Source organism: Anolis carolinensis, chromosome 4, assembly GCF_035594765.1.
Source record: "Anolis carolinensis isolate JA03-04 chromosome 4, rAnoCar3.1.pri, whole genome shotgun sequence".
NCBI lineage: Eukaryota > Metazoa > Chordata > Lepidosauria > Squamata > Dactyloidae > Anolis > Anolis carolinensis.
This window is the reverse complement of record NC_085844.1, coordinates 20761874-20784496: the sequence shown is the minus strand read 5'-3', so window position 1 is coordinate 20784496 and position 22623 is coordinate 20761874. Positions and strand designations below refer to the sequence as shown.

General features: G+C 37.2%; 1 protein-coding gene across 8 annotated transcripts in view; it reads right to left on the bottom strand.

Annotated features, from left to right (window-relative positions):
• Window positions 1–22623, bottom strand: part of trps1 (transcriptional repressor GATA binding 1) — a 256388-nt gene that overhangs the window by 170777 nt on the left and 62988 nt on the right. For 5 of the 8 annotated variants that reach the window (XM_062980071.1, XM_008108236.3, XM_003219416.4 and 2 more), the window contains 2 exons: window positions 18225–18410; window positions 15327–16255 (listed from right to left, as the gene is read on the bottom strand). In XM_062980071.1, coding sequence (XP_062836141.1) covers window positions 15327–16255; window positions 18225–18261 — 966 coding nt within the window. In that variant the 5' untranslated portion in view covers window positions 18262–18410. The remainder of the gene's footprint in view (window positions 1–15326; window positions 16256–18224; window positions 18411–22623) is intronic. The other 3 variants (XM_008108239.3, XM_008108240.3, XM_008108238.3) reach the window with 2 other exon arrangements.

Below are 22623 nucleotides of genomic sequence, written 5' to 3'. Positions count from 1 at the left end.
GATGACATTAAGAAAGTCCTTTGAGAAGAAATCAGTACGATCAGGAGCTTTAGCATCACCTGCAGTAGAGGGAGTAAAATGATTCATTGAAATACAAATCCCATATCTCATTTGTTGCACAAATAAACTTTGTCAGTTTAGAGAAAGGACAGCATAGACTTGATGACTTCCTTGCTGTTTGCCTTGGCTTTCCTATGAACACTACAAATCAGAACAAGGCCTATCTGGTCCAATAATCTGTTTGAACAGGGGCCAACCAATTGCTTGTGCAAGAAATGTTGTCAGCACTGAGCTGCCCACTCAACTGGCTGCAACCCTTATGTTGGACAGGACTTTAGAGAAAGGCAGACTCAAAATCAATTTTTTTCCATGTCATGATGGAAATATGTTTTGCTTGTTGACTGCTGATCTAATTTCTCCATTTTTCCTTGAACATATGAATGCCAAAGATGTACCTTGAACTAAATCACTCTGGTAATAAGACGTACCCTGGTAAAAGCTAATTCCAGCCTACAGCATGTTAAGTGAAACAGATTAAAACTAATTTTAGTCCCCAGAAAATGCCACACTGTGGGTATTAAAGTGCTAAGGTTTCCATACGTAGATGTCCTTTAAGAAAGATCTGTAATTTAGCAAAATATAGAAAAACCACAATAGCAAGGGACAGAGAACACATGTCAGGCCCAGAACACATTACATCACTAGGAACGTATTGCTTAACGATTCTTATGATCTGATGAAAACATCTCACAGAAGGGCAGAAGGCTAGTTTCTTCAAATGTATGTTAATAAAATCTTTTGCTTTCAGAAAAAAATAGTTTGACGTTTTCCACAAGTGCACCACACCTGCCTTGTGACATTGAAACAACATTTGCTGTTCTTGGACATCTGGGGCTGCAATCCTCCCATATCCATTAACTAGAAAATTATATTCTCATCAATTGGACAACACTCATTGCAGGATTACAGTTTAGTTTGTAAGCCAAAGCAGAAGGTGGGGATGGTAAAGGAGTGTGAATGGAAAATGAAGAGGTGGAAACAATCTTCATAATTATAATGTCACCGTTGCTTTATTTCTTGTACTGAGGCCATGGAAAAGTGCATGGTGTCCATTTTTTTCAAAGCTAATCCTTCAGAAACACTAGTGTCACGTCACAGTCCACTCACCGGCTTCTCCAGATTTCTACTTAATCAGTAGACTTCTGAAAGATAGACCAGGTTTCAGCAACCGCACCTCTTGGGACTTTTATTCTTTAATTAACTCAGTGGTTCTCAACCTGGGGTCCCCAGATGTTTTTGGCCTTCAACTCCCAGAATTCATAACAGTCGGTAAACTGGCTGGGATTTCTGGGAGTTGTAGGCCAAAAACATCTGGGGACCCCAGATTGAGAACCACTGCCTTAACTGAAAGACCATACACCTTCCACATTATAACGGAACAGATTTTCACCCACCCACCCCCAAAACCGTAATATAACTTTGTATTATTCTGTGTGATTCCTTCTTAATACTTTCAACACATCAGGTTACAACTATCCTCCTTGTCCTGTGCCAGAAAGCATGAGATCTCTCTCTTAATTTCAGAATGTATCATACGGAAAAAATTCAGATATACAAAGAATATGCAGTTTAGACACTTTAAAATGCATATAATATATATAAATTGCCTTTGAGTCATTTATCTGTCCAAAAGACAACACTTATGGTTCTTACACTACAAAACTAAACAAGAGTTGTATGGTGAGCAAATAAATTGTTAAATGGCATCACAAATAGTTTATTTGGGGCCTTTCTGCTTAAGTAAACACATTTTTAAAAAATGGTTAAGAGGGTTTTTTTTCCATTGTGAAGTTAATAAAAAATAACAGCCAAGAAGAGTCACTAGGGATGGAATGAACCAGGTTTCTGAGGAGATGGAGGCGGGGTATAAAAATAAAATTATTATTATTAAGGGCAGAATATAAATGTTTAAATAAATAAATAAAATGAGCATGTGGAAGACATGTGACCACATTGTAATAAAATGCCAATGAATCCTAATCATTCATATGGGAACACTCTAATCACTCAGTTCAAGCCCTAAACTGGTTGGGCTCAGACTATTTGAAAGACCGCATCTCCATTTAAAAACCAACACGAGCACTGCGGTCAACTGGGGAGGCCCTCCTCATCTCAAGTGTGGCTGGTGGGAAGGAGAGAGAGAGGGCAGAGGGGGGTCTTCTCCGTGATTGCTCCCCACCTCTGTAACTCCCTCCCTAAAGAATTGAAAAGACCTCCTCCCTCCTTTCCTTTAAAAAGATACTAAAGACACATCTATGCAATTCAGCCCATGGAGAGGAGGAGGATTAAGTACGTCTATATGCACTCTTGCCAAGCTGCTAAACTCTGTCCTGTTAATCTGCGGTTTACCATTCCCCTCCAACAATTTTAGCTTAATTTTAGAAATGTTTTAATGAGGTTTTAAGGAAAAATGTAATCATGTGTATTATGTCACATTTGGTGTACTTGAGCTGTTGTCAATTACTGAATTGTTTTGGATTTGTGTGTATATTATTGTTGGCATTGAATGTTTACCACTCTGTATTTGTTGTAAGCCACCCTGAGTCCCCTCAGATAGTTAGGACTGGCTATAAATAAAGTTTCATTCGTTCATTTATTCATTCATTCATGCATGCAATTGAATAACTATGTCCATACTTTAAAAAGGTATGTTAAATTGTAAGATTCAACTTTTCCAAAGAGAAAGCTCCATATTTTCCATTATTAAGACACTGACATGATAGCAAATGAGCTAAATATAGTGCCAATAATACTGGAGAATTAAGAATACTATGAGGAGAAAGAGAAATACTTTGCAGTGAATTGTAACCTTCTCATACCATTGCTCTCTACAAGAGAAACAAAACTTGTGTCAGAGAAACTAAACAACAACCCACTCCTGGCTTCACGAATGACCAGATGCATTTGCACTGTTTGCCAAAGCATGTAGCTTTGTTATTGTTTTTAACTTTGGATGGGTTTCGGACAAATGTCTCAGCTATCAAAAAACTGGTCAGTCTCCAGCAACAAAAATCTCTGTCTTCTATCAAATAGTCGTAACATGTATTCTGGGACACATGGATTTCAAAAAATCATTTTCATATTTCATTTATTACCACAATCATACTTTTATATGCCGCAGAAGAGCTTGAAAGGGCAGTATTGTGAAAGCTGAGCACAACTCCTCTTCTTTGTTATAAAATATCTGCTTATTAACTTATACTGCCCTCTATTTCTGTTGTCCTCACCTGTTCTATGCAACATCATCACACTGGCATATTTGGTTATCTATAAGCTAAACTATACTCTCAACGATATGCAATAGCCTTCTGCCAGGCCAGTCGAGCCAATCTCTATGCAAAAGAATATACTCTATGAACACAATCTGATATAAAAGTAACATAAAAAACCAGTATGGAACCCCTCCAGCCTCCCTGAATTTTTGTCACAGGCTTTTGGAACCAAGCAAAGAATGTTGAAAGAGTGATTAGACAAAGCAAGTGCTCATTATAATTCATTAGGAAGTTCCAGTCTATAACCAATGTTTTGAAACAGGGCAATGGTTTCTTACGACACTAGGCACTTTATCTGGCTTACTGAATGCTAGAACATTAGTGTTATTGGCAATATTTTGGTTCATGGCTAATATGAATGTGAGTTAACTGTCACTGTGGACTTTCTCTACATGTATTTGCCTTCTGACCTCATTTTCTGTGTTCCTTTTCTCATCAGTGGAAACTGAATACACATACCTAACATTTCAAATAACACTCTGTATTTATCTTCCGTATGGGTTGTTAACTAGAGTTAGGGCACTGGTTTTCATTTCCAGTGGTATCATATGCAGAGCCAGTTATTCATTGCCATGTCCCTCAACTAGGAGAAACAAAATGACAACCTACATATCAAAACCTTTCAGATTTCTATCATTATATAACTGCAGTGTCATTCATTCACACATGAAACAAGTGATCAGTGGGCTTCACAGGTATTTTCGGCCTCACTGTCACCTCAAGGATTTTTCCCCAATGAGACAGAACATATCTCAATACTTTCTGTGAAGCCCACATACCGCTGCTTCTATTCCCCTCAGCAGAAAGTCCCCTTCTACCACCATATGTTTCTTCTGAAGATTAGCAGGGGCCATTTCATGTGCTGAATCTTCTAAGATCATCTGAATATTCCCTGAGGACTAATGTTCTTGCTGTTCCACATCATCAGTGATAAAGGAGACAGATTCAAATGTATTCTTTTTCCCCCTCCACTCAGAGAATAACCCAATTTTTATGTGTCACATCCCTCCAAATGATTGCCTCCTATGTTTGGGAACTGACCTCCTCGGGGGAGGCACCATCTGTGTGTAGCTCATCCAGGAGAGTTTGCTCCACCAACACGAACCCTTAGGAGATCAGCATAACCTAATCTTACTATATTCTTGCTCTTTTCTTTCCTATAAAGAAGGAAGTACATCAGGCCTACACAACCTGTGGCTTTCCAGGTGTTTGGGACTTCAACTCTCTTAATTCCTAGCCTACTTGTCCAATGGTCAGGAATTCTGGGAGCTAAAGTCCAAAACATCTGGCAGGCCACAATTTGTGCAGACCTGAGGTACAGTAAGGTAAGAGACAACCACCTCAAGGGAAGATTGCATAAAGGTAAGTCCACTTACTTTTTAAGTTTTCAATATTACTCTAGCTTTCTAAGGGCATATTCCAAAATAATTATAGCTACTGCAATGGAAACAAATAAATATGATAAAGCTTGACAGAAACCTATCCATAACACCGCTGCACAGACCTATTGTTTGGAGCATGCGTGATCTAGCATGTTCAGGAGTTTCTAAATGCACATATGTTGCTAGCGGCTTCTATCTCATGTTGTAAATGTTGACTTAGCCCAAAAGTTTAAAAAAAAACACACATTTAAGGGTGGAGTTGGTTACTCCCTGGCACATATTAATTCACATTAAAAAGTCACAATGTTGAAAAGTTGTCAATTTTGGTCTTACTGGCATAAAGTCTGGGAAAAAAACCCTGCAAAGCAATTTTCTTTCAGTAAAGAATTCCAAGGGGAACTTGTAGATCTCTCAAGGATGAGATGTGAAACACCTACTTTATAAGAAAAAAATGTGGAAGAACATGAATAGCTTCCAATACCCATTCATCTTCACATTCCCTTACGGTCCAAAAATATTCAGTGATGACTCCAACTACACCAGCAAGATCATAGCAGATGCAGGACTTTGAGATCTTTTAGGACTCATCTTGGATCTCAACAATGTGTGGGCTTAACAATGGGTGACAGATGTCATCCATGAAAGATAGGTGGAGACTGAAGAGAAAAGACAAAGGGATTTCCTCTTTAGTGAAGCAGAGCTTCTCACTTGTGGGAAGATCTTTGTGAGTAGGAGTGCTGCTGGGCATGAGAAAATTGGCAAGCGGACATTGCGGGTGTGCAAACACAGCTAATGCAAGGAGAGAATATTTGGAGTGATTCCTAAGATTGCATTGAGTGCTTGCTTCCTGGAAGAAAACAGGTTATGAATCACTCTCAGTTGGACAAACTGGTAGAGAATTCCATTTTTAAATATATATTTCCATCAGCTATGATCTGATCCAACTCAACAAAGTTGCAAAATCAGATGGCACAAAACCTTCCAAGTACTTAGGTCACAATTTTCAGTCTTCAATCAGGAAGTGAAAGGCTCACATCTCTTACCAATCCCCTGAGTCACCCAGTCTGCCACTTGCCTATTACTTTTAATCTTCTAATCCTAAATATTTCATCTAATGCTCTTGTTTATCCATTCACTTTGTGCAATATAGCATCCAGAAAGCATTAACTATCCCACAATTAAAGAGTTCTCCATGTTATGCAGGTCAGGACAGATACTAGGATTTATGCAAGTTACTGTAGCACCACCCTGCAGTTTTGATAACAGAAGGCACTTGCATGTTATGGCTTGGATTTTAACTTAACATCTATAAAGAGAACAAAGTTCATATTCAATAAAATACATTCTTACTATGCCTTTGCCCTGTGCCCCTAAAAATCTGAGTCTATGAGTTGGGAAACCTGTGATATGGCTCAATAAGCTACAGATGGAAGAAAGTAAAAGTACCCAGCATCCAATCATAGTCTACGCTTGTATGGAATGATTTAAATTGTTCACAGCAAGGGGAGGAGCATGTAACACTTTTCCAACCTCTATATGTTGTTTACAGAGTGGACCTGAATGAGTAGAGTATCACTGGCTGTCCCTCTTGGCTCCCAACAGGTTTTTCTCATCTGTGGTTCTCTGTGACCTGTAACTCCTGCAGTCCAAACAGAATCAATAAACCAGCTTCTAAAAGCCTCCCTAAATCCCCATGGCTAATAAACAACAGGACAATTTTACTGATTTCTCTGTCAGTAGAACCCAGATCTTTCTAGCGATCTGTACTACAACTAGTCAAGAGCTTGAAAAACAAGCTCTTGACAGGAAAGCGGTCTAAACTCTTCTTATGAACAAATACCATGGGGATATTATAATCCTCAAGTACTCCTCAGAAATCGCACCCAACTCTCGGACTAAAAGGGTTATCCTTCCTTTAAACACATTTTAGATAGTGACGATCCTTATATGATTTGGCAGGTAGATAATAAGTTCTGCAGAGATTCTCTTCAGTCCTGAATTCTCCTTGTCAGAATTTTCTGACACCTGAGAAACTTATGTCTTTACCATTTCCCAAATATTTTTGAACATTCCTTCCATCCCTATGTTGTACTCATACAGAAGTCCATTTTAAATTGTTGTATTTTCATTAGAAAGGGGCACCGAGAACAGTGGGAGCAGAGTATATGTGCATGGCCTTGCTACTTACACATGTCATTCCACTACAACCCCCAAAATGCCTATGGTGAAGACCATATTAAATACATTTATAAACCCATGCTGCACATTTATTATTTGAGAGATTTCTCTAATTTTTGCTCAAAATTTTTATCTGTAACAAATAGAAAAATAGGCTACATATGCACTCTAAAAGACCTAGCTGTGCAAGAAAATACTTCATTCTGAAACATTATGAAGAATGGGGAAATCACTGATATCTTCACATTGCTATCACCTTGCAACAATTAAGTTCACACATACTGCACTCTGATTAAAACATCTTTCTAAGATTGAACTGTTATTCTTTCAGACAAGGACCCCAATTCTACTATTATTATGTGAACAAATTCTTCTATCCATGCCAAGTGTCATATATTAAGACCCACTGCAATGCAAAACTCAAAATGGGATAGATGCCAAAAATAATATATTCCACTGCAAAAAAGAGCTCTTTTGCTCATTGTTAATCTCTGAAATGAAAAGAGAGAATAAAAGAGGAAAAGAATCGATCTTGGCTGTTCCTTGGAAACTGGATCAGTATAAATCAGTACCCGGAGGTTGCCAAGCTCTGTATGACTTATACTACAAATCTAGCAGAGAAACAAATCAAGAGGCTAATGAGTTTCAGAAAGACGTGCACATCCAGTGTGCAAACAAGATTCATATTTTTAAAAAATGTGACAACATACTTCAGTTTTGATGCAACATTATGGAATTCTAGTTTTGGACCCAAATGCAGATAAGATATGATATGATAAGATAAGATATGGCAGATCAAAAACAAACTAGCATATGAATATTTGGATGATAAACAAATGACAATAGCCCTTCTATTTGAGTTGCATATCCATTACAAATGAATATGGCAATAAAATGTACAGCTCAAACTCACAACGTATAAAGCTGATAAGAGCTCTGCAAATTCAGCAATCCCTTGACTTTTTCATTTCAATCAATATTGGAAGCTGTGAGTGCACCTTGAGGAAGAAGTGTTGTGGTCTATAAAAGCCACAAGACACACTTCTAAAAGTTAGCCAGATTATGATCCATGTTCAGAGAATAATTATAAACTGAACACCTTGAGCACCTTCTGTGATTCAAAAGCAAGAGAGCAAAGGTATTGTGGCTTCCATTTCTGTCTGAAGTATTTGGGTCACTGGGGCTAAACATGTATAATTCCTTTCCTTTCACACTTTTATTTTGAACATCTATATGGGAAGCCTTTCTATCACTAAAAGGGCTTGACAATGGTGTAGCTGTTTTTTTGAAACAGGAAATGAGAGATACATTATTGAAGATCAACTCTTGATTATAAACTGTTGGATATTACAGGTTGAGCATCCCTTGTTATATTTTGGATTCCAAAATATCCCAAGGTCAAAACTTGTCCCCATTGGTAGCTGATGTAGTGGCAACTTTGTTTTCTGATGGCTCAGTGCACACAAACCTTTTTTCTTGCAGAAATTATTTAACAAGTACTATGTATAAAATTACTTCCAGACTATGTACATTAATTAATTTTGTGTTTGGACTTGGATTCCATCTCCAAGAAATTATTACGGAGATGCAAATATCCTGAAAAAATCAAAGTTCCAAACACTTCTGGTTCCAAGCATTATGGATAAAGGATATTCCACCTGAACTAACAGTGAACCACTGCTTTACCAGTACAAAAGGGGAACCCACACAAGGGAAAAAATCTTGTTTTGGCTTCCTCCTCCTTTAAAGTAGCACAGAACTTTAGGACCACCTGGAAAATAAGGCTTCCTGACCAATAAATTTTTAAGCAGTGAAACCATCAGGATGTTTCCTACTGATATCAGAACACGCTGGACATTAACCTCAGGGAGGGTGGGTTTAAGAAATTGCATATTCTGTCTCACAATGCATATATCAAAATGCAAATGCTACAAAGTCCTAGGGTAGATTTTGAGAGCATAAAGAACCCAGGGTGTGGAGGTGTCCCTCACAACTATTTTGATGTTGGAAGCAGTTCCAGCAGTGGAAAAATCTGCACTGAGATTAACCCCAGGGATATTAAATAAACTAGCAATTAAGTAGTTCTGGTTGTAAGCATGCTTATGGCTTAATTTTCAAGTCTTTCTCCCCCCAAAACTGAGAATTATTGATTTGTGATGCATATTTAATAAGAAAAGATAAGAAACAGCCCTGAAGGAGGGGGCAGAGTAGAGTCAAGAACATCTGCAATAGGAAGAGTTGCAAGACAAATGTGTGGGTGCTAGAGAGATTTTCAGCCATCCTTTTACTGCATGTTTATAAAATCTGTTCAATATTTACAGCAAAGCATGAAAAATATTAATCAGTTATTTATCTTCTTACATGCTCGACATCAACATCTGGTGTATGCACAAGTGATGAAGTCTAACATTTGGCATGAGTGAATTTTTAATGCTCTTTTCCCTACGCTTGCCAGGGAATGTTAGCATTCATATAGATAGAAGAAAGAAAGAAAGAAAGAAAGAAAGAAAGAAAGAAAGAAAGAAAGAAAGAAAGAAAGAGAGAGAGAGAGAGAGAGAGAGAGAGAGAGAAAGAAAGAGGTTATTTCCAGAGCCAAATGTTTCTTTCAAATAATCACTAGCTTCATATAGGAGCGTCTGGTCTCTTTTAGAACATATTTCTGGTTGGAAGAAAGACCTGATCTTAACTAGATTGTCTGTGTGCTGTTTCCTACTACTTTTTGTCTTCCTTGAAGTATGTTGTTGCCAAGGCTTATTAAACAAGGACAGTCTTCATTGATCTGTTTTATTTCTTGCTCTATTTATTCAATCTGTGATATCGTGCACATCTGGTTTCTTTCAGCAAATGCCGCCTAGGAAAAGTATTCAAACCCAATCTAATCAAGCATAAACTTTCCTATAAATAACCAAGAACCTAATAGTATAACCCTTAGGAAGAAATAAAAGATTAAAAAAAAGACTCTTCTGTATATTGGCCACCATGTTTGGAAAGGTCTTCTTCAAAGATAGAGAACTGAATTTTTCAATCAGCCACATCTTACTGCAAAAATCTGTATATAGTAGCAGCAGCTGTATGCCTTCAAATCATTTCTGACTTAGGATCCTGTCATGGGATTTTATTTTGGCAAGATTTATTCAGAGGGGATTGTTATTTCCTGCCTCTGATTCTAACTTGCCCAAGTTCACCCAAAAGCAGGCATTTAAACCCTTGTGTCTCAGAGTCATAGCCCAACACGAAACCACAATGTTCTCAATACTCTGAGGGCTAGTCCTTATGCAGCCAGAAGAGCAATATCCCTGAAGGAGGTAAAGATACCAGCAGGTTTGTAAGGAATCCAAGATGTATTGGTTTTGATGTCACAGTGCCCCCTTGTCATGTGCTGAAACAACCCGGATGTGTGTGATATCAGTGTTTACATATCAAAACAGAACCTGATTTTTTCCCCTACAGAACTGAAAATGACAAGAGGTATAAGGGGGCATTTCAATATGCTTCATTGTTTGAGTATGCAGTTTCTCATAGGCAAAGAGTTAAACATTTAGACTGCTTTAAAACTCCCAATAAAAAGTGTGAGGAGGTTTTCTGTCATGGGGCTAGTGTCAATAATTTGTAATTAAAACAATATCACAACAATGTATTATTCAGGTATAATCTATTTGACACTGTTAAATTAGTAGATTGATATATGAATGGTATATACACACATAATTTACAAATGATTTGAAACGTTTAATTGGAATACCCCATTTGTGGGCAACCAGCAATTTAAGTACAGCAGAGTCTCACTTATCCAACATAAACAGGCCGGCAGAACGTTGGATAAGCGAATATGTTGGATAATGAGGAGAGATTAAGAAAAAGCCTATTAAATTTCAAAATAGGTTATGATTTTACAAATTAAGCACCAAAACATCACGTTTTACAACAAATTTGACAGAAAAAGTAGTTCAATAGGCAGTAAAGCTATGTAGTAATTACTGTATTTACAAATTTAGCACCAAAATATCATGATATATTGAAAACATTGACTACAAAAATGCGTTGGATAATCCAGAACGTTGGATAAGCGAGTGTTGGATAAGTGAGACTCTACTGTAATACAATTTAATTTAAAAATTAAAATTCATTTCAGTATACATGTTAGAAAGGAATCTTTTAATTCAGGTGGTTTTATTATAGATATCTGTCCAAAGGCATCTGCCAAAATAGACAATTAAATGTCAAATAAAGTCTGACATAGATGTGAGATACTCATTTCAAATTCAAATTATAACCCATTATTTTCAAATCTGAAAGTATGCATAGTCTTTTCTAATTTATGTCATTTATATAATAGATTAGTATTACAACCTGCTTTCCAACTATGAGGTCCTTATATAAGGCAAAACATAAAGACTTCTTTATGATACAAGGCTGAATCATTTATTTAAATAATTACTTCTGACTGCTTGCTCTATTATATTAAAAAATCTAATCTGTACATTATTTCTAAATTCACACAAAATTTTCATCAATGACACTCAGAAATCACATTAAAATTATAAGCTTCTCTGGAAGTATTTAAAATCCCTACCACTTTCACCAGGAATCCATCTACTCAAATACTAAATGTATTTCCTTCAAATTTAATTTGCTTTACTTAATTAATCAGATTTATTTAAGGGCATTACATATTTCCCAAGGAGCATAATCTCTATAAATATGAACACAAGATAACACAATTTTAAAAAAATCAGAACCAAAGTAAATAAATCAAGTTGAAAGAATACAGAAACATTAAAATATTAAAACACTTTTACTATCTTGGACAAAAATTTCTAGGCCCATTGGGAAGTTAGCCAATTTTTTAAAACCTCAAAATTTCCAACATTATTAAGTATCAAATCCAGTGTATATTTTAATATGCCTATTCTTAGCTTAATGTAAACTAGCATCAGGATGCTAACATAGGATTCAAAGACATTTTGCCACCACCTTTGTTCTGATCCAATTCACTCTTATATTTTCAACTTGCATAGGAAAAAAATAAATCTCTATATGAAACAATTGTGAGCTTATTAAGCATACACACCTTGCAGGTTCAGGGAGATGTCTTCAACTGGAGAACTAGGTTATGAGACCAAGATTAAATCATACTTACACAAACCCACATGCTAGGGTCGAGATCAGATATCCTCCACTTATTATTTGCTCATTAAACAACCCATGTTTCTTTCAGTGGATGAATTAATATATCCTGTAAACTTATATATAAATCTAGAAATGTTAATCCAAACTATACCCCCCCTAAAAAAACACAACCCTGCGTTGACTTTTCCATAATTTTTCCATATCCTAACCCTTATAAAAAACAAAAAACCATTGTCTTCTCTATGTAGAGTGGTGAAAGAAAGGCAAGAATCCTAGTCCATCCTAGGAGAACTTAAAAGAAGATCCTCTCTACATCTGGCCCTAAGGTGGCATTTGTCCTTTTCCCTCTACATGGAATGAAAATCAATTTATCCATGGGTCATGTCAAAATTCATAATTTTCCATCCCAAAACCTGTCCTAAATTTATATATGAGGTCAACTTTTACATGAATATGTATAAGTTCCTAACATGAGTTAATTACTCAGCTGTACTTTAAATAACACCTGTGTTTCCTACCCAACAGACACAGTGGTATGCTACATAATGAAGGTACACTTTGACTCTAACTGAACTCATTTGAGCTAATCACTATTTAAAAATCATTATACTCTGAAAATTCTTGGCAGCATGAGGGTAAAATATAAGTAAAAACAATAGTTGTATTTTGAAATGTTCTACAGGTTTTCTGTGATGAATGAGAACAAAATTATAAAACAGAGAGGGTGTGCAAAACAGCAATCTTTCTTTGACAGTCTGAGAATCAAGGGGAGAGCAGGTTTTTGGAGAAGATAGAAAACTGGTCAGGAACTGAGGCAAATTGGTAAATAGCTTCAGAGTATAAAAGTCTGAATTATGAGCCACCTACCTCTCTTCCATAAAATATCATGCAGTGTTATGTCCAGAAGCAAAACCATGGGGGGGGAAACTCTTAGACTCTGTGTTCAAGAAAAAATTCAGGCCTAATTCTAAATGCATACTATTTTGACGATTAGGTGTACAAGGATTTATTATGGAATATTACTTTCATAACGCTCACATGTTTTTCTGTCGTCCAGAAACGCAAACCTTACAGTCCTGGCAGCAGATCACTTATGCTGCTTATCCTCAAGACGTAATGTTCCTTGCTCCATCAAAAATCAATAAGAAAAGTCATGGCTTCCAACAACCAACAAAAATCACACTGTACATATAAAATAATCCAGAAACTATTTTTCTCTTTTTTTAAAAAAAATATGTATTTTTCATGGGAATGCATTTTTCACTCAGATTTTTGTAAGTACGATTTGTACTTACTCTTGAATGAAAGAGAGATTTATGTGCTACAACAGCTGAGGATATATTTCATCCCTGATCTATAAAGCCATTGCACTCCGTGCTATACTCCATTCTTAAGACTTCACATACCATTACTTACCAACAGAACATTACATTACCACGAGCTAGGCAAGGCCATTTGAGGAAGCCAGCATGATGCAATGGTTTGAATGTCGGACTATGATTCTGAGTGACCAGAGTTTGAACCCCCACTCAGCCATGGAAACCCACAGGTGCAACTTAGGCAAATCAGATTCAGTCTCAGAGGAAGGTGATGGTAAACCTCCTCTAAAGACATTTTGCAAAAAGTAATAAATCAGGGTCAACTTGAAAGCACAGAACAGCAGCAACAAAGCAAAACTATTTACCATACAAATCATTCAGATGAGATACCCAAAACTGCAGACTTCAAGTCTATGCCCCAAAGCTCAATTTCCACCATAAGGGGGTTTGGACCAATAATTGCAATGCTCACAGTTACTGTTATTCCAGTGATAGGTGGGCACCTTTAGTGAAAAGAAGCTTAGAAAAGTACCTGTTCAGACCCTTGATGAGTTAAAATAAGAGTGGTCAATGATCTGTCTCAGTAGAAGGTAGTTCTTTCTCTCTATATAAAATACTTCCAAATAATTCATGTAGATATTTCTGAAAATTCACATGTTTTCCTCATGTCAGTGGAAGCTTTAATCAAGTAAGCATACTTAGAACTTCAGTAACTGTCTTTTATATATTTTTCTTTATGATTTTCAGTCATATTCAATTCTCATCCAAAATATGAACATCAGATTTAGAATAAAGAATATTTGCATAAATAAAGCAGATCTGCATGTGTTTCACTTTTCTGTCAACAAATGACTTTTGTTGCCTAAAACCTGTTGTTAAAAACATATTAAATTCATCTTCCACTGAGTGAGGACACTAGTTCAGTAGTGTCTATAACTGATAGTAGCTCTTCTAGTTTTGAAGTAGAGTCTTTCCCAATTCTCTGACCAGCAGAAAATTCTGAAAATACAGTCATTTAAACATCCTTGGAGTCCTCAGTGAATTATATCATTGAACCACAGTTCTTTCTTTGTTATTCATTTGAATTCTACATCAAACCACTAAATTTGAAGTCTTCCTCTCCACTTCACCACCCAAATCCCAGGAATTAGGCAGACAGACATCTATTACTCTAAGGATGCCAGATGCACCATCGTTTAGTATGTACTAAACTCATGTAGATTAAAATGCAACATGTGAATTGCACCAATAATTCCCAACATGGACATATTATCAGTCTGAGCTTGATATAAAACTGCACTACAATGTAGCAGTGTGGAAATTAAGACTGCTTGGGTCTTCAGTTTGAAATTTTTCCTTCCACTTTCCCCTACCAACATTACATTGGAATAACTCAGATTAAACTATTTTTATTAACAAAACCAAGAGTAAACTGTGATTCTGATCTAGCCTATATCAAGAAACCACAATTTCAACTAGGAAAACTGGTATATTTTGGAGTTCAATCCAATCATCAGTGATTATAACTGACGTAGTGTTAAAAAACTATAGGGGACCAAATTTCATTCTCTAGTTTAAAGTAACCAAAACACATCCTGGTTCAGATTTAACAAATTGAGATTGAGGTTAAGGAAATAGATTATTCTTATTTTCTCATCTGAGGCACATTTGAGGAAAAAAGGGAAGCACTTGTACATTGAGTAGACTCATCTTCATAACATTAAACTATATTTTAGCAAAGTCTTAAATTTTCGTCCACAGAAGCAAACATATATGATATTTCATGATAACTCTAAAGATTCCTCTGAAAAAGAAGGAAAGGGCTCATGGGGCAGACCAAAATTTGTGAAATAGAAGTGCAGATTAAGTGGCCATGGCTTTAAGCATTACTCTGACTGCTGCAGCCCATGTGAGATTATTTAATTAATGCAGCACATTCCAATGATGAGACACACAGGAAAGTGTTGAGAGTACAAGATACAAACCTGCACATCATAAGTTCCATTTAGCAAGACAGGTCTTTGAGAATTGATGTCCTGAAGGACCCCTGAAAGCACAGAACAATTGACTTTTTGGAAGTCTTTGGAGTGGCTGAATTGTACCATGTTGTGGAGAGCCAAAATTTTAGTGTCGAGCTCAGTATCCTGCCTAGTGCGGTTGTGCAGCCCGAGGTGGTATTTGCGGAAGTGTTTGATTAGATCTGTGGGGTCATTCCCATAGTAACCGTAGCCACAGATGTTGCATTTAAAGTCCTGAAGCTCTGGAGAAAGAGGCGCAGTATCTGGATTCTCATTTGCCAACAACTCTGTTTTCAATTTGTTTGACCTTAAATCCCCATCTGAAGGCACTTGTGGGTTTTTTGAGGCCACCGAGGCTGGGCTTGAACCCCGGCCATCAGATTGACCGCTTTGCACATGCACTGTCTCATCCGCAGATTTTGGCGACAGGCAGTGCTCTTCGCTTTTCTCCATCAGATCGCCTGACGGGGCACAGACCACATCTTGGGTGTCATCTGCATCTGATCTGAGGGGAGACTTCAAGGGCTCTGAGATTCCCTCAACAGCTGCAGATGAGAAGGCTGGCATATTTCTGTCTGTCACCTCATCATGAGGGAAGGATGGAACATTTCCTCCCTTATTGTGGCTTTCATAATTGAAGCCAGTCTTTTCATTCGTCACTGAGATTTTCAAGTCCTTTGTAGTACTGGGAGATGGCTCATTGACATGTGTGCAAAACCCCTCCTTGTCAGTTTGCTCCACAGCCTCACCCGGCTCAGCGTTTTCTTGCATCTGACCGGCAGAAAAATCTTGTTTCCTTTGAATACTGTCACTGGCGGAACCTGGCGACTTCAGAGCCTCTGTTTCACCTTCACTAGCAATGTTTCTTAGAGGGGGGTTCTTTTTCCGGACCATATCTGAAAATATATATTAAAAAACAAGCACAAGAAAATACCAAAGTTAATGAGATTATTTAATAAGCACAATATATTTCTTTTTCTTGATTCTCTTATATATAATGCAAACATTTTAGCAGGATACCTCCCTCAACCCTAAAAATCTCCCACAAGACTTTCAATTACAACAACTATATCTTACTTGGGAATATATTCTTACCAAAGTGAACTGAATTTACTTTCCATGGAATCAAAATTGTAGTATTTTCTACTTCCACCTTTCTATTTTGTTTTAAACTGCTCTGGTGAAGATCATCCAAAATAAATTACCGTTAAATTAATAATGGAAAACTAAGCCAAATAAAAACTCTGGGGTGGGAAAATCTTTCAGCAGGTCACCATCAAGCTAATCTATATTCCATTAAGAAAGATAAATAAATTGCATATGATTTATGAAATTATTTATATACTTTTAAATGGGTATCAGTAATCTAATGTTCTTCCCATTTAATGTATCCATTAACAATTTGGTATCACTATAAAAGTAACCATAATGCCCCTCAAATAGTTTCAAAATTAATTCTTTTTAAAATGGCAAATAGCTTTACTTTAAAAATGGTTTGGAATGGTTCTGACAAGGAAAGTGGGTGCACAACCCATATTTTGGGACTTGTCCCGCCTGCAGAAACATTTTCTACCCATTACTCAAAGCTATCCTTTGTTTTAAATGGTTAAACCTAAGAATTCTTCTCAATTTTGAAAACTTTGGAGAGAATTCATATTCAGAAGCTGCTATTTTTTCAAATGGGCATTAAAAGAACTAGTTATGTCACTCATAAGATTTCTCCCTCTTCACAAATTTTATGCAACACCCATGCCATACAGTTTTGTATATTTCACAGACTGAAGCTAATCCTATCTTCATGGTTATCAAGTAAATGCAATGTTTGAAAAAGGCCAAAATCTAATGGGATAATTCTATCTGACAAAACAACTCCCATCAGCAGAAAGTAAAAGGAGGACAATTCCTCCTCTCCTTTACAGAATCCTAGGCACCTCCAAAATCCACTCCAGAGAACTCCATGAAACTCTCCAGAGCAAATGCCTGGAAGTACAGAAGGCTTTAGTGGAAGAGGGGAAGAGAAGAAAGATTTCATTATACTTAAGGATGACTATTAGTGAGATGCGGTATTGAAGCTTTTTAGGGGTTTTCATATTTTTACTAAACAAGTTCATACAACTGACTAGATTCTCAAGTTGTACAGAAGGAGGGACAGCCACACAGAAGGGGAATCAATCTCTGCTATGCAAAAGTTGTGTGGATTGCATATCTCTCAGAGAGGGTACTCACGTTAGAATTGTGATGCTACTCTTACTGTTCTTTCAACCCAGCCCACTTGAGGGGAAAGGGAACTTTTGAGCTGCTGCTTCATTCAGAAGTTGACTCACTTCTAATGCCAGTGCTAGATCAATTCCCAACCCACATATCCTAACTGTAGAACAGATGGTTAGGCTAAACGTTTGGTGACACAGAAGGTCAAACAACTTCCTGAACCCTACTCCTTTTAAGAATGTGAGAAACACTAATGACGAAATAATTATAATTTTTTTTATATGAGAAAAAGGTGGTCTGAAGCATTCAAAGCGTCTTCCTGCCCCCTTCACAGGCTTTCCCCCTAAATATGTAGTTTCAGTAGACATCAGCTATAGGAGTGTACTCTTGGAAAGATATGCCTTTCTTCTGCATTTGTACATTATCAATATCATTTTTCAAAAAGACATATTATCTAAAGAAAAGTCCATTTGTAGCACTTCTAAATGGAAGAAACTATCAACTGGCAAGTCAAGTTAGACAGAGTGAGAATACAGAGAAAGCATATAGATATTCTGCAATTATCTTTAAGACAAATAATAGATTGCACAATGTTTTGTGGTGTGCCAGAAAGTTTCCAGTTAACATTTCCACTTGGAAAAAATATATATTACATACTTGTAAAATCATACCCAGCATTGACTTCATAAGGCATGTGGCTCTAGAATGCTTTTTGTTGTGTGGTTTTGCTTTTTTGCTTTTACAGTTATTAATTCTATTAGTCAACTAGTTGGAGGGCTAACACAACTGGCTTAGGAGGTACATGGAAGACACAGAAGACATTTTGAGAGCTGATCTGCACATCTGCAAAAGAAAACAAAAAATCCTTCCTAAATTATGCATTCATGATCAGGTTGCCATTTTTTAATTTAAAAACTGTTAAATCATTATTATGTTCTACTTGGTATTCAGGGTTGTATCTATTGTTACAGAAACTGTGGCTGTGAAAAATTGCTCTAAGATCAATAAAACACAGATGAAGTTCAACTCATACTTGCTTATATTTATCCTTTCCTCCATATTTACAACACATTGCATACACATTCTCCCATATTTTGACCCAATTGACAAAATATTTTGCTCATGTTTACTTAGAATGCTTCTAAAAAGTAACAAAACCATGTTATTTCAGAAACCATGTTACTTATAACAAATTTACCAGAAAAAAATCGTAACAAATAGCTATAGTTTCTAAGCTCTGCTCTATTCTGCTACCATTTTTAACTGTTCAAAACAATGTACTGTCAACTATCTCCAAGGCAATCTCCAAGACTTAGGACACATTCATAAGTAAGAACAGAAAATGTTGAATTTTCTCCTGGGCTGAAAGCTAAATCAAAATATAGTTCCACAAATATTTATCTGTGGTCCTTGGAAATGGCAAACTTTTGAAACTATATAAAGATCACTGTTTTTCCCAGTCTCACTACTGTATCCTGCTCACAGCTAACATCTTGCACAGACAGAGTGAAAAAGACAGACTGATGACTTTCTTCCATTAAGACTGTAGCCGAAAACCTTTTTATTAGGGACTAAGAGAGGAATCCTACTTAGCTGGGGATGATTCAAAGCAATGTGCCTATAAGTTTGCCAGTAATGCTGCGGCTACACATAGGAGAAGAACATTCATCTTGTGTTGGCGAGGTATTTTCCCCCGTCCTTTTCCCATGAACAGCTTTTAAGGGGGAAATTAATAGTACCATAATTTGTGCCCCCCCCCCCATGGTCATATTAAGCGAAAAAGAGTGATTCTATAGAATCAAAATGTGGTCCTCAAAAAAGCCACACATCAACTTCAAGAGAGGTTTCAATTGATATACACGAAGATACACAACTTGTAAATGCAGTGACGCAAGCAACCTGACCCTAATTAGGCAATACTTCCACCACGTCCTCTTGCCTCTTCCTCAGCCTTGTCTTGCTCCCCCCGAGGAATTAAATTCAGTGGGACATATTGCTGAACAGACATCCGCAGGATTGCTATTCAGAGCAACTGTTTATAAAAGAAAAAATGTGGCAAGATGTTTCACCTATTTTTAAATCTCTCTTGTACGGGTTATCTCTCCCATATATCCATCCCTGATAGTGATAGTTCTCATGCTTGGATATCAGGCTCATATAATGTCCATGAGATATGGAATGCAAATTATTTCATCAGAATTGTCACGCTAGTGTCTGCTTCATCCCCCAAGTATAGATCTGAAGCCAGAAACTGTACAACACATGTAATGGAATGTAGACAAATACACAGCTTATCTGAAAATATGCTTACACATTATTTTAAAAGGCACGATACCAATGTCAATGGAAGGCGGGTAATGTTATGTGATCTCAGAAGTAGCCTGTTACTGTGGTCTCTGTCAGCTATATTTCTCTTTTTCTTCACCTCCCAATTTCTGGGGAAGATTAGCTAAGCAAGATAGTTATGGGTATCAGAAGATAAACGCTTGTCAGGCAGGAGTCATTCATTTCTCCCATTTTCCTAACTGTTAAGATGTTAAGGAAATTATGAATAGTCAGCTTGGCTGCTCTTCAAATGACAGCATGAAGGACTATAGTTCTTAGTTCTTGCTCCCAGATGCAAGTTAATGTGTGGACATATAGTAGCTACGGTCCGAAATAGCCTCTTAAAATTTTGATTTTATTATTGTCCAGTTTTCCAATCTGTTTTTTAAAAATGTTTCCATATTTTCCCCCTGCAAATTGTGTACAGCAGAACAAAGTATACAAAACTGTTTTAAGGCTGCCATTCAATGGTCCATTGGCTACAGCTCATAACTGGCATTGAAAGGAATTTATCTGTCTAACCTTGAAGAGACCTTCTCACTAGAATAAAACTGAGAACCTCCATATAGTCAACCCTTCACATTTACAAGGTTTTGGATGTGATTATTCACAAAGTTAATTAATATTTCCTTTCCATGAATATCTAGGTCCTTCAGTGTGATTATACAGTCAACTACTACCAGATGACTGATACTCGTATTGCTTACAAAAATTTTTTTCCATCAAGTACTATGTTTGTCGAAAGAAAACTGGAGAAGCGGGAAATTATTGCTTGTTTCCTGGCTGTTTGGCAAGCAATACTTGTTGAAATCACTTCTTATACACAATCATTAAAGGTACAGGAGCTGTTTCTAGTTCTCAGTCTGACAACCATATCAAAACGCACATACAGTACAGTCTCACTTATCCAACATAAATGGCCCAGCAGAACGCTGGATAAGTGAATATGTTGGATAATAAGGAAGGATTACGGAAAAGCCTATTACACATCAAATTAGGTTATGATTTTACAAATTAAGCACCAAAACAGCATGTTTAACAACCAATTTGACAGAAAAAGTAGTTCAATACGCAGTAATGCTATGTAGTAATTACTGTATTTACGAATGTAGCACCAAAATATCACTATGTATTGAAAACATTGACTACAAAAATGTGTTGGATAATCCAGAACATTGGATAAGCGAGTGTTGGATAAGTGAGACTCTACTGTATAGTGAAAAGTTGAAAGCTTTTTACGTGCTTCTATGGCAAACAATACCTGCTATAATTCCTTCTTCCATTAAAACTTATAGGAGCTGTCTCCATTTTTAGTCTAACAATTCTAAACATACATATTTCAACGCAACACTCAAATCTCACAAATATTCCACTCAAACCTCAGCAAAACATACAAAAGGTGTATAGACTCAAGAGAACTCCATCCCATATATAAGAAAACAGCTTTGGAAATGCTCCCTGCTCCTTTCACATTACAAATAATTAGGTCGCAATTTACAACCTGTGTACTGTACCATTTTCCCTTTCCCTAACCCAAACATGTCCTTTAGCAAATCCTTGAATTGCATGCCCTCCTCACTTAAGAAGTTAAGCAAGCTACAGACATGTAAGGTTACATAATAACTACAATAAGTGTACGGTACTTGGGCCAGCAAGAAATCTGACTGAACAGAAGCAACACTGCACATTATTACTATAAGCAGGCCAATCATAGACTAATGGCAGGAATAGTTTTACTATTAATATATTCAAACTGCTTTTAGTCCTTTACAAATAACGATCAAGGAAGATGTTCTTTAAATACATGTGCTAAAATTGTATTACTTATAAAGATAATAATTAGATGTAATAAATTATACTGTATTAACCCATACAGGGAAGGGAGGGACGGAGGGTGTGGTGTCTTAGCAACTCCAGGATTTCCTGGATGAAACAGATTATCTAGATCATCCATTGGTGGATGATCTATGCAGAGAACTAGACAGGGTGGGTGTCCTTGTTGATTCTCCTGGACCTCTCAGCGGCTTTCAATGCCATCAACCATGATATCCTCCTGGACCGCCTCTCAGCAATGGGATTAGGGGGGAGTGCAGTGGCATCACTCTTTCCTGGAGAGTTGGGTCCAAAAGATGGTGCTGAGGGACTCCTGTTCGACCCCATGGCCTTTGTCCTGTGGGGTCCCTCGGGGTTCAGTATTGTGCCCATGGCATTTAACATCTACATGAAACCACTGGGAGAGATCATCCAGAGTTTTGGTGTTTTCATTGCATGTGTATGCAGATGACACCCAACTCTATCACTCCTTTCCACTAAAAGCAAGGAAGCCTTCCTGACCCTGAACCAGTGCCTGTCAGTTGTGATGAACTAGATGAGGATGAACAAATTGAAATTGAATCTTAACAAGATAGAGGTATTCCTGGTCAGTTGTAAGACAGACCAGGATATAGGGCTGCAATCTATGTTAGACGGGCTTACATTCCCCCTGAAGACACAGTTCCACAGTTTGGGGGTCCTTCTGGACTCAGCACAGACCCTGGAGGCCCAGGTGTCAATGGTGGCTGGGAGGGCCTTTGCACAGTTAAAGCTTGTGTGCCAGCTGCACCCATACCTTGAAAAACCTAATCTGGCTATGATGGGACATGCCTTGGTTACAACCCATTTAGACTACTGCAACGTGCTCTATGTGAGGCTGTCTCAGAAGAGTGTTTGGAAGCACCAGCTGTTTCAAAGG